This window comes from Filicampus tigris, chromosome 5 (assembly GCF_054856515.1).
Source record: "Filicampus tigris isolate MCC_2025a chromosome 5, RoL_Ftig_1.0, whole genome shotgun sequence".
In the NCBI taxonomy this organism is placed as follows: Eukaryota; Metazoa; Chordata; class Actinopteri; order Syngnathiformes; family Syngnathidae; genus Filicampus; species Filicampus tigris.
In genome coordinates this window covers 5,571,321-5,584,341 of record NC_141221.1, presented here as the reverse complement: position 1 = coordinate 5,584,341, position 13,021 = coordinate 5,571,321, and the positions used below count along the sequence as shown (strand labels likewise).

At 42.7% G+C, this 13,021-nt stretch overlaps 1 protein-coding gene across 3 annotated transcripts in view; it reads right to left on the bottom strand.

The window, feature by feature from the left end:
* Positions 1 to 1,450: 1,450 nt before the first annotated feature.
* ccser1 (coiled-coil serine-rich protein 1) overlaps positions 1,451 to 13,021 on the bottom strand; it is a 121,420-nt gene continuing 109,849 nt past the window's right edge. For 2 of the 3 annotated variants that reach the window (XR_015086854.1, XR_015086853.1), the window contains exons 11-12: positions 5,620 to 6,566; positions 1,451 to 5,099 (exon numbers count right to left, since the gene is read on the bottom strand). Coding sequence is in view for 1 of the 3 variants with exons in the window: in XM_086031101.1 (XP_085887227.1) it covers positions 5,943 to 6,566 (624 nt within the window). In the remaining 2 variants the exon portion in view is untranslated. Of the gene's footprint in view, positions 6,567 to 13,021 lie in introns of all 3 variants that reach the window. The other variant, XM_086031101.1, reaches the window with a different exon arrangement.

Below are 13,021 nucleotides of genomic sequence, written 5' to 3'. Positions count from 1 at the left end.
GTAGGTAATGCGAGTACCAGGTGTGCGCGCATGCGGGTCGGCCGAGCACCCCCGCCTCAAGAAGAAATGCCTTGGCTAAAAATGCCAGCCAAAATGTGTTATGCGTTTATGTGAAGGGAGGGACGACAGCAGGGAGAGGGCACCGACATGGCAACCCACACATCATTTACATACAGTGCACCGAATGAGTAAAGGGACTGAGCCCTGCCGCAACTCTACTCAACTTTTATCGAGCACTTTGAAAACAGCCAGTGTTGCATCCGAAGTGCTGTACATAGAGTAAAATCCGACCTGTAAAAACAAAGACACTTCAATATAAAAAATAAATAAATAAACAAAAAATCATAACATAAAAACAATAAACACCATAAAACAATGCTGAATCTCATGCTGAGTCAAAAGCCAAAGACTAAAAAAAAAATCAATTTTCAAGTTTTAATAACGGACATGGGGGGGGGGGTTGCTTGCATTAGCGTGAGGTCATTCCAAAGAGATGTCTTATCTGAGAACATTTGGAAATGTTGATCGCGTCCAGCTTTTTGACAAAATGCGGTTGCGTGGTAAACAATAGGGACAAATGGAGGAATAATGACATGATATGGATGGCGGGGGACAAAAGTTAATGGAGCCAAAACATCCACAGTGATTTAGAGAAATGCCTCAGTGACAGCGCGCGGGTGTGTGTGTGTGTGTGTGAAAAACACACACACGCTGCTCAGGTGTCACAGTGACACAACTGGTTAGGATCGCAGCCAGCCCGTGTAGTCAAGTGGAATGGAGAGGCAAATAAATGAAAGTTGTGATGCACGTACGTACACACACCCACGTACGTACGTACACACACCCCCACACACACACACTACCTTTCAGCCCTTGGGGGATGCACACTTGTCAACGCACACGAGACGAAAGACAGAGGCATTATTCGGACCAAGAAGTGTGGCAGCTTTGCACAAACGTATTTGGTCCTTTGAACACAAGTCAAAGAAATAGAGTTGATAGTGTTGTACCCTTCAAAATCCATACTCACAATCAATGATTGTGAATTAATGTGTATGATTGGAGAGGCACTTTTACATTGTATGTGACATAGTTTTTTGTTTTTTTTACATGCATACAGTAATGGATAAATGTTTACAACATGCATGAATGTATAAGTGTTAGTGGACGGGCATTGTTTACACGTGTACGTGAAGGTAGAGTAGTATCAGGTGTACCCAATGAAGTGTCCAGCCGCTGTACGACATCATGGCAGCAGACAGGGCGGACGCGGTAAAAATTAATCCTGACGTCAAACTCCACTGGACTGACGCTTCAAGGTTGTGCTTCGGGTAAATCACATTTATTGATGTGCCGCCATAACAACTAACATTATGTAAAAATGACAGGGGGGGCGCGGGGGGGGGGGGGGGGGGGTGGAAACTGCATGCAAGCATCAAAGTCAAACCAGTTCAAGTGTTTTCATTGATTTAATGGCTTTAAATATTAATAAGAACAGAGACAGTGAAGCAAAAATCCTGTGATAAAATATTGATGGTGCCAAAAACGAGCCCCGAAATACAACATAACTAATTAAACCTGATCATTCTTTAGAAATCAGTATGGTATTAAACAGACCTTTCTGTATCAGATATGTTTGGTCAAAGATGTATAAATACACGACCCGCAATTCAACCTCAACTGGAATGAAGCAGCTTAAATAAAAACATACAACAAAAGGTTCGGAAATATGTGTCTTAACTATGCTTCTCTCCTGGAAACGTCATACCATTGGAAAGCCATTTCTATTTCAAATGTTGACAACGCCATGTTGGTCACACACTTCTGTGGGATGGCATGTGTGCTGCTCAAAAGACAGCTCCTTCGGCGAAAAGAAAATCCCTTTGAAATGATGCAGTGTGGACATACTCCATTGCTAAGTTATACTGTTGTTTGTTTATTTCCCTTTTAAGCAATGCTCTGTTGGTAAGCAACATACATTTTGTGGGAGGAGCAGCACAACTAGCATCCCACAGCAGTGTGTGACCAACATCACATACTCATTTGTCTTGCAGCACCACTGAGAAGCCCATTCATTGACTTTTGAAATGGCGGCCCATTTGTAACAAAAAATGCACGTGTAGGATGAATGGTTATGCAAACGCCATCCCACAACAGTGTGTGACCAGTATCACATACTTAATTGCGCCGCCCATCCCGCAAATGTGCGCACATTGTTTAAAATGGAAATCAGCAGGATTTCCAACAATGTAACATGACAATTAATTGTGTGAAGGTGGTCACACACCGCTGTGGGACACAGTTGTTGTAGTCATCCCATAACGTGGATCGTTCAACAGGCAGCCAGCGGAAGAATGCCCCGATTGAATATTGCATGCGATGCTGGTCACACGGTGCTGTGGGATGGCGTTTGTGCTGTGCGTGCTGGTCACAGTGCTGTGGTCGAAGCAGCACACAAATGCCATCGCACAGCAGTGTGTGACAAGCAAGACATACTGAACTGAATCGATATATAGGAATACAATATAAACGGGACTCATTTCTAAGGCAAATAAACAGAAATTCTGGTATTACATGGTTATCGGGTCATGTCACACTGCTGTGGGACGGCTTTGTGATACTAAGCCGGCAAATACAATTTCGGGTTGGGTGGACTTTCCAATGGTATAATATTTACAGGTAAGAAGCATTGTGCATTTACAAACTTTTTAGCTTTATGTTTTCATGAGTGTCTTTGAGGTCGCACTGAGCTAAAGTGCAAAGGCCTTCAGAAGTGCGAGTACATACGAGCTACCATTATTATTATTTGCAATGATTGGTTTTCAAATGGCAATGTCTACTCTAACCGGCCGGTGGACGGACATGTTTGTTCACACCTCATAAGAATCATATGTACAGACCTTTACAATTCAAACAGTGATTCCAGAACAAAAAGTGTACAGGGGAAACAGACATTCAATCAGCAACATTTGAAAAGGTAAAATAATATATTAGTTTTGATCCATTCATAATAGCAACATCATAGTTATTAATGTCCTTTCCACCGTGTGATTGTTCATCGTGTTTTCTATGGCGGTAAACATAAATAAGGCAACAGTACAAATAAAAAAATAAGATTCCCACCATTAGAAATATAGCTTGTTGAGTCTTCAATGAGATGGAATGTCAACAGCGTAGGTTAAAATAAAGCTGAGTGTGATTAGCAGGGTTGAGGCGAATGAAGTTCAAGAAGGTCTTGAGAGAAGGGGTGGGGTGGGGTGGCGGGGTGTATCCTCTGGCAGCCAGCAGCAATAAATACAGTCGAGCCAAAAAGGCTGGCAACAGCAACGTTGTGTGTAACCTTTTACTCGATCTCTTAATGTAAAAATGGATCCATACTAACGAGGTTTGAAGTTGGAGACAAAACAATTGGATGTGACCTCTTTCAGAAACCTAATTTGCTTTCGCTGGATTGGGAAAGCACAAAAACTTGTATTGCTACCGTATATCACTAATACAGTACAACTATTGTGTCCAATCTGAACACTGGTCAACCAAGCGGTTTTCCCATACGACCAAAAACCGTTGCCGTCATAAAACCTTTGTTAACGCATTCAAGTCACTCAACAGTTTAATATCCGAACAGAAAAAATGTTGCCCATGAAAAAAAAAAAATAATAATAATTTTTTTTCTCATTCACTGCCATTAACGAATTTACTTGTGTTTTCCCAGTCGAGCCATTTAATCCCAGGAATTTTTTTTTTTTTCAATTTCATTTTTCAAACGTTAGGGTAGAAGAGGGTCTGAAAATGTCTGGCAGTGAATGAGTGAATGACAAGTGAGTTCATCCTTTTAAGATAAATGAGCTGAGCTCAAAATGTGATGGCTCAAACGCTGACGTTTTTTGCAACCAATTTGTTGGTTCCACTTGAATTCAAAACGTGCGAAAAGTGCTCATTTTCTGTATGATTTCTGACGATCTTGAAGTCCGTGCTTAAATTTAGATACCGGTATATAAATGGATCATACCAATTAAATGGAAAGTTTTCAGTAACCTCTTTTTGAAAACGTTGACGTTTGTTTAGCTTTTGTTAAATGTTTTTGCATTTTGGAAAGAACAACTGGCAACAAAATTCCTGGAATTTTAGAAGTAAAAATGTATCTTTTTTGCTGGGTAAAGACAGTATCAAAACTATGTAAATTACCTCAGTGTGTACATAATTGTCTTGAAGTATTTGGGCCTAAAAACAAAAGCTATCAAGAATAATTTTGTAGCTTGTTCAATAGTAAAACGGAGGTAAAACGGAGCCTATTCCATCTGACTGTGGGGCGAAAGGCGGGATTCACTGTGGACTAATTGCCAGCCAATCACACTGGTACATACTGTATAAACAAATGATCGCATTCAATGAACGATTTTGAGTTTAATGAACATAACACGCATGTTTTTTGGGGGAACGGGGGCATAAGCTGTAGTAACATGCAACTTCCACACAGGAGGGATTTAAACCCACAACCTCCTAACTGTGAGGATGACACGATAACCTCGATATCACCATGCTGACCATTGATTAAAAATGAAGAGCAATGTTACACACAAAAAAAAAAAACCTCCTGGTTCTTTTAGAAGTTGAGAATTTTCTTCTTGATTCTATATAAGTACCGCTGTAGTCGATTATAAAGTGGACTGGGGAACCTTTGCCAATGAGCATCATGTGATGGCGTATATTTATGTGGCTGCACAAACTACATTGCGTGAGTTTGTAACCGCCACGTCTCATATGTTGGGTCGGCCGTAAACCAAGAACCCCCTTGCATTTTCTGTTGAGTCATTGTAGATTGAACTTTAAAAAAAAAAAAAAAATGGCATGGCGGGCTGGATACGAAAAGCTCTCACCGGGCGTTTACGTTAAGTTCCCTTCGTGGAAAATTTAGCAACGCAATTGGTTAACAGACTTCTGATGCTCACCTGTTAAGCGTCCCTTTAAGCGTCACCACCCTGCACACACTGGATGGAAGAAACGAAAGACGGAAGGAAGGATGGATGAATGGAGGGAGCTTGCGCAGGAATTGATGTGTACATTTTGGCAACGTGAGACAACGGCATCGGCGAGTATCCCTGCAAAGCACGTGTGACAGTCAGTCCCCATTGCGTCCAGCAGCAAAAAGCTTCAAATAAATTAAAGGATTTTAAAAATATAAATATATATATATATTAACATTCAGAAATAACAAACAGCATTTCAGGTTGAGGTTCATCCTGTTTCCTGTTAGCCATCCAGGAGGATGACTGGATGCTTGTGTGCGCGTGTACTTTGTAGTGTACACTCGTGGGTGTAAGCACATATCTAAACTGACACCACGTGGGAGCTCTGACACATGGTGTGTGTGTGTGTGTGTGTGTGTGTGTGTGTGTGTGTGTGTGTGTGCGTGCGTGTCTGTGTGAGGGTGCGGATGAACAAAATGTCAGAGAAGTTCCATCCAGGACTGTTGCGTGGTTGTGTTCAGGTGAATTCGTTTCTTGTTTTTCTTTTCCAATTTTTTTTTTTTTTGTAAAGACCACATGTGAGTGCCTTTGTCTGTGTGTGTGTGCGTATGTGGATGAACAAAACGTCAGCGAAGGTTGATCCATGACTTACGTGGCCGTGTTGGAGTAAATTTCTGCTGTTTGTTTTCTTCTCCGGCTTCATGGGAAGAGCTCCTGAAAATGCCTTTTGTGTGTGTGCTTGTGCGTGTGCATGCGTGCGTGTGTCAGGTGATTTTTTTTTTTTTCCTCCCATTTTTTTTTTCCTTTGCTTTTGTCTTTGTGTCAAGACATGGGCGTCGTGTGTCATGCGCGTGAACAAAATGTCACTGAGGAGACATCCACGAGAGTTGTGTGAAGCATTCCATGACATTCGTGCACCGTTCCTTGTTCTCTTTTGCGACTTTGGAAAAGAGCGGACAAAATGTCCGCTCGCGATCAAGTGTCTCTCTGCGTGAGTGCCTGGAGGTCAGCGGTGTGCAGCGAGTGCTGGAGGAAGACGTTTTTCCGAGAGTAGCTGTGCAGGGACAGCGGGCCCCGGGGCGGTTGCCCCAGGCGCCCCATGAAGGGTGAGGAAGTGGAAGAGGAGGCGGAGGTAGGGGTCGGGGGGGAGGGTAGGCCCGACGACGAGACGCTCCCCCTGCTGGCCAGGCTGTGGAGGCTGGAGGAGGAGGAGGCGCCCACCGCCCGAGGGATGAGGCTGGGGTGGTGATGCTCCCCTTTGCGGGACACCAAGCTTCCCCCTAAGGACTCGGAGGAGGACGACGCCCTCTCTGGCTGCCCGCTGGTCAAAGATGGCATCGCGCGGGGAGGGTGGGGCTGGGCGGCGGCGATGAGAGAGGGCTGAGCCGCGTTCGGGTTGGCTGCAGGGGGGTGGCAGTTATTCTCCTCCCTGGCGGAACCAAGAGCTAGCGGGTGACGAGGGAAGTTAGCGAGGTCCCCTGCGAGCTGCAGAGGGGGCGGCGCACCCCCGGCCCGCGCTGCCCTTCGTTCCTTTAACGGCAGGCTGCTGCTGCTGCTGCTGCTGCCTGGTCCTGACCACCGCCCTGGATTGTTGTTGGCCTGAGAGAAACCACAAAAAGAAAACTGACGTTACAAAAGGATGCCGGTTCCACCCAAGGACTCCTGATATGTGACGACACATCTTGTGATGACAAGCACAATCGTTTGTAGAATTTCTAAATAACCTTGTGTCATGAGCCACATGCTGCTTCACCACGTCACAATTTCCCAAACAAGGCCTTCTGACTAACGCAGCAGCTGCTGCCCCACTTATATCAACCGCACAAAAGCATCAAGATACAATTTTTGGAACATGTCTTGTTTTCAAGTGCGTGATGAGTTAAGGTGTATCCACCGGGGTGGGAGAAGCCAGCCACTCCCGAAGAGAGGCGCCACAATTAGAGTGAGAGCTGCTCGCGTGTTTGCCGCCGACTGTTAATTGGGTGACATTTGGAGGAGCGGGGCTCTCTAGGCTCCTGCAGCTTGTTCTAATTGTTTCCAAACCAAGCGGAACCCTGCTCACTAAAGAACGCACAGTCGCACTCGCACGCGTAGGCATACGCGCGCATGAACTAGGCAGCACAAGCAGGCCACAAGGTTCGCACGAAGCCGCAAAGCGCTGCCATCAAACCGGCTCCCTGGACGCGGCGGGGAGGATGGCAAAGAAAGCTGGATGGCAGAAACAGAAGCCACCTGTTCTCCTTTCACACTCCACTGCGCGCCTCCCTCTTATGAAACGCAGCTCTTCACGGCAACCCTCCCTCTCTCCGCCCTCGCACACTACACTGCAAGACTCTAACCCAAATTAAATGCAGTGGTACTTTGACTAGCAAGTTCAATGTGTTGTGTTGCTCAATTTAACTCATGAAATCAATTCCCACGCATTGAAATGAATGGAAACGCCATTGATCTGTAAGCAAATGTTTCGAGCCATTAAAAAGTCGATTTTACAAAATATGTCCCATGCTAGTGTTCCCATGCGTCACACAGAGACAGCCGCCGTCTACAGTTGAACAATGTCTCAGTGGCAAACAAAACTGGAGGGGCAGAAATCTTGTACTCAATCTTATTTGATTTTGCAGGCGCGTACAAATGTAACTTTATCACGTCTGCGCTGACAAATGGCAATACAGGCTTACATTTCGGTACACAGTGTGCACTCTTAATTTGAATCCACATGCTTCAATTAGAAAATCTGATAGAATGACAGCTTCAGTTGCAATCCAAAGTGCACTGATCAAAAAGTCTAGTACGAAATAATCCTGTGACAACTTGTTAACAGGTTTTTATTAACATTTTCACATAAAATTGTCCTTTTTGAGTTCAACGAGCAGCAAGCGGCATTGAAGTCACACGTCGAGCATGTGATGTGATGTAAAGCCTGCAGGATTTTTGTTTTTCTTTATGTGGTCAAATGCATCTGAGATATGATGTCCATGATAGAATATCAATAAACCCTCTCGTCTCCGGCCACACCAAATGGCAAATAACCCTTTTAATTGACACAAAATTCTGAACCAAATTTCCTATTGTGGTAATACCATTAAAGAAATTACATTAAAAAAAAATGCCACAAGTAGCAATAATAAACCAACCAAAATTTAACTGCTGAAATGTAAGCTTAATGGGATTTTGAAAGTTGTTTTTTTTAATTTTATGAGGCTAAATCACTATTTGTGGCCTATTTTGTCTGTTGAGAGGTCAAACTTTTAAATTGTTTACATCTCATATAATGTCCTTACCTGCTACTGGAATGGACTTTCCAGAGTTCTTTCAACACTTCCTGAAAGTTTGGGGACAATATCATTTTTCAAAGATACTGGTTGCTATGGACCTTTGAAAGACAAATGTGTCAAAACTCTAAACATGTTTTTCTCATAAACAGGGATTTCAACCTTACAACATTAAAATTGCTGTCACTTTGAGGGATGTCCATGTATTATATATAATTTTATAGGGAAATAAGTGCAGGATTAGAATATAGAAATATCTCAATTAGCATTTTTGATCCATGTGGACCATTTAGCAAGAGCTAGCCACATTTAAGTACAGCCTCACATGTAAATCACACGTCCAATTCATGCTTTGTCCTCACTAAAACACAACTACTTCTCTTTCTGTCCAGCTATTTGTGCGTATTCTTGCAAACAAAGCACAAAAATCAAGAGTTCAAACAGCCATGATGTCAGAAACGGTTTTATAGTTCAGCATTCAATGGTTATCAACACACAAGCGAGGCCGATTTTTGTCTTTGGTTTTATTTTTCTACAACAAACAGCATATCATGCACCGTCTTGACTGTAGACAAATAATTTAGGTACCACTTGAGCATGTGATGTGCCAGGCCAACCTTTAGCATTGATTTATTTTTTATGTCGTGACTCCAACAAGGCATAGAAATAAGCAGTCTATCATGCACTCTTTTGACTAAAGACACAACATCATTTATTTTTCCAGATTCATACAAAGTTACGGAAAAATTAGACATGGACAGATGTCGCGTATATAAGCTATATTCGAAAGTAAAACCTGTGGTATAGCTACGTGTGTGTGTGTGTGTGTGTTGGGGGGGGGTGTGCATAATAGGTGGCGACAGATGGAGACAAAGCAAAAGGTCAAGCGCAATGAAAAGAGAGGCGTAAACAAATGGAGTCAAAGGATGGAGGGGACAGGAGGGGGATGACAGATTGGCAAGAAGGTGATCAAAGACGTAGATAAAACGCGACGAGAGCAACAGACGGTCGGGAAAAAAAAAAACGGAATAACTGATTTACAAACTCAGGTGTCCTCTCCCAAGTACACGCCTCTCAAATATTGACGCCGCGCGTGTGTCCACATGTGGACCCGGATAAATCAGAGCGCTGCTTACTCAGGGTGCAAATGGACAAGGGCTCCTCAAGACTCTCAAGAACCTTCCATCACAACACTTTTAATGACTTCCAAACACACACAACCACACACACACACACACACTGTATGTGGTATGCGACACACTGGGGGGAAACATTGGAAGCAAAACACCGGTGTCATCAATCACACACCAGGACTCAAAACCCCACGGAGGCGCAGAATCGTAATGAGGGCCAACAAACACATTGGACACCAAAAAGTTAGAGAGTCCTCACTGAGATAAAAAGGGAAAAGTGTATTCTAATATAATCTTTTTCTATTTAATTGTTGCCTTTCGTGAGAAAAGTTTTAATCAAGCAACTTTTGATATACTGTAGTAGGAACGGTACAAACCCTGATGTTGCATTTCATGATGTTTCATTCATTGATCTACTCAACACAAATGAATCAATTGTTGTTGTTTGTCATTTGAATGAGATGAGAGAATCTCTCGGTATATTCGGATCTACTGTTTCTATGCCATATCGTCGAAGCTTCAGGACACACCCAGCAAGCGTAACTTGAAAATATGTGCGCAACCACAAAAGATTCGGTGAAGTCTGAGGGTGGCCTTCATTTCCGGATCGTGACCTTACCATTATATATGAGAATTAGAGATCCATTTTGAAAATACGGCACACTTTGACTGTGAAATTAAGTTATCGCCAGTGACGTGTGCGCGGCTCATCTACAGGCCACTTTGAAGGAACTCGTTTTTGCATTCACTTTTTAATCAATCCAGAACAAGCAATTTAATCAGAATGGCATGCTCATAACAGAGTACTTAGGAGATTATATAAATTGAGAGTTGACCAGATTGCCAAGTAACGCACTGAGGGCGTGGCGCATCAAATACAAAAACAAACCAAAAAAATACATTATCACAATGACTTTATTGTTTGTGATCAACACTGCAAACGCAAGTCCCATCAGCATGTAGAAATGGCCTTCAGAGGTGAAGAAAATTCTCCTGTGCTGCCTGCCTTCTTCCCTGCACTTGGGATCCAACCATGCAAACTCTGACAGTGCTAACAGAGTAGTACACTTTTTCCCCCCAGAGAAAGAAAATGGTCAACAATTTTAATGGGGAAGAATAAGGTAAAAACTTTCTAGCACTTGCACAGCTAAGTGACAATGTAACAACAAAGACATAAAGACACGAGGAAAACGAAGAACACGGCCTAGAATAGTCGGTGAACGCCTGCGGACGTCCAGGACATCTCCCTCATCCATTTGTGACCAAACAATCAAATAAATGCTGAGAATGCGAGCATGCCGGCGGTCTCAAGGCCATAACACACATGCTCTTTCAAACTTGTTGGTTCACCTCAGTAAACACCCCCCTTAGGAGTACTACAGCCTGTGGCAACATCCTCCCTGTTGCCCTTCTGCTCTCCACCTACCTCGTATAGCTCTTTGGAGTGTAATATTACGATTAGGATCCCTTTTAATTCCCTCTGCCACAACAACTCTGTCACTCTCATGACTTCATCTGCCTCTAATTTTTTCTTAAAGTGAGATGCATTCAAGTTAAGGTAAGAGTTGAGTTCCTACAGTGGAAACGTAGTGAAGCACCACGCCATAGCCAGGAGTTATTCACCAATGAGTGCTCTTGCCATAGGAAAGTCACAATTACATAAAAACAGGGATATGAAAAACAAAGATTTTTGTCAGGTTTCTCAGTTTTTGTGTCCTGGTTATATCATATTGTTGTATATATATATTAGGGATGCTCCGATCGATCGGGCACCGATAAAGATCGGTCGATTTTCGTGAAAAATTACGTGATCGGCATATTCGATCAAAGCCTTTTATTGCAGATCAAAAAATCCGATCACCCGCAGCGCATGCTTCGCAGCCTACAGCCATGAGAGACCAGCCTGCGAGCAGTGTTGCGCCCCCGCATTATTGCATAATAGCAGTCACCATAAATAAATGGAAAAATACGGATATAGATATTCCATGTGATCGGAATCGGTATCGGCCGATCTCACTCATGCATGATCGGTATCATAAATGCTGATCGGAACATGCTGTCCCTAATAAATAAATAAATAAATATTGTTTTATTTGGAGGATGGAATTACATGGAGCAAAGTTGGGGGAAGGTTTTTGGAAGCCATAAAAGACGACATATTTTTAGGGTATTGTGCAAACTATTTCATTGCATTCTGTTGGGATCATTGAAAGGTCATGAACCCTGTGTCAAGAGAATGCATTTGGGATGGTTGCCAAATAAACACTGGACCATGCAGGTACAGGGATCATCTTTAAATTGTCCACATACACTGTACCTTTGTCCAAGATGAGTGTACATTTTGAATGTTTTCAATGTTATGTTTTTGTCCCCATTTTGATCAGACTATCAGCCGACGTCATCTATCAACTTTTGGTGAACAAAGAACTGTGATTTGGATCTTCTGCGACAAGTGTCAAGCATTTGAGTCCAACACTGTTAGTTGTTTTGTGACAAGAGAAGAGCACTGAGCAAAGATACAGACTGCCAAGTTATCTTTTTGTGCTAGCCAGCTAGCTGCAGACTGGTTAGCTGCCAGCTTGCCACTTGTAATCCACCTGTTGGTGCTTTTTGACAAAGACCTAGATTGCAATGTTAGCTTCTGGCTTTAGACAGCTTGCTACAGACTGGTTAGCCGCCACACACTTGTCACCTGCATTACATGAGCAGTTGATTTCATGTTACTATTGACAAGTGGTCGTCAGTTTACGAACATGCTGGATGTCTCAAGGTTATTGTGTGTAATAAATTTGCGCGGTGGAGTGGAAAGCATGATCATGCAGCACAAGAAACATTGACCGCCATACTCATTCTGCTGTTTTTCATTTGTTTTATAATGCAGCATTTTCATATATTATTAATATTTACTGCAATTATGATGTAACTATGTAATAGCAGTAAAGTAAATAAAAATATATATTTTTTTTAAATCTGACAAAAAAATAAAACAAAACAAAACACAAAAACTGACATATTTTTGGTAAAAAATAAAATAAACAGATTGACTGATTATGATGTTACTACTGTGTTAGCATATGTTAGTAATAGGCTATGGTAGGTTCCAACTAACATACCCTAGGCACAACAAGAACAACTAAGAACACAAACGTTTTTACGTTGGCAACCATCTGACTTGGGAACAAAGTCACTGCTTTGACTCATTTAAGCCCAAGAAGCACTGTTTAATGTTGGAAATGTTTGAATCCAACTGAATATGTGCATTATTAATCTATTGAGTGAGTGTAACTGCTGTGAAGCCTGTGGGTGTTTATCTTCTATGAAGAGTCAAACTATGCCAGAATGAATTATAAGCACTTTGAGTGGGCAAGTCCATGACACCAGTCTTGCTTTTTATGTCTTTGGACCTTGTGCCCGTGTTTTTCTTCTTTCCCCTCCCTTGACCTCTGTTCTTCACTCATCTCACACCTTCTCCACCACCGCCCTTCATTTTGTCCCGCTTATTTTTATTTTTTTTATTTTTCTTCTTCGTGGTTATGTAACGCTGTGCATAAGAATGCCGGAGGCTGCCAGGGCCGAGCAGACCCTGACAGCTGGAGGATTGATGGCAGACTGCTGCAGTCTGGAGACCACACACAAGGAGATGCCGCCA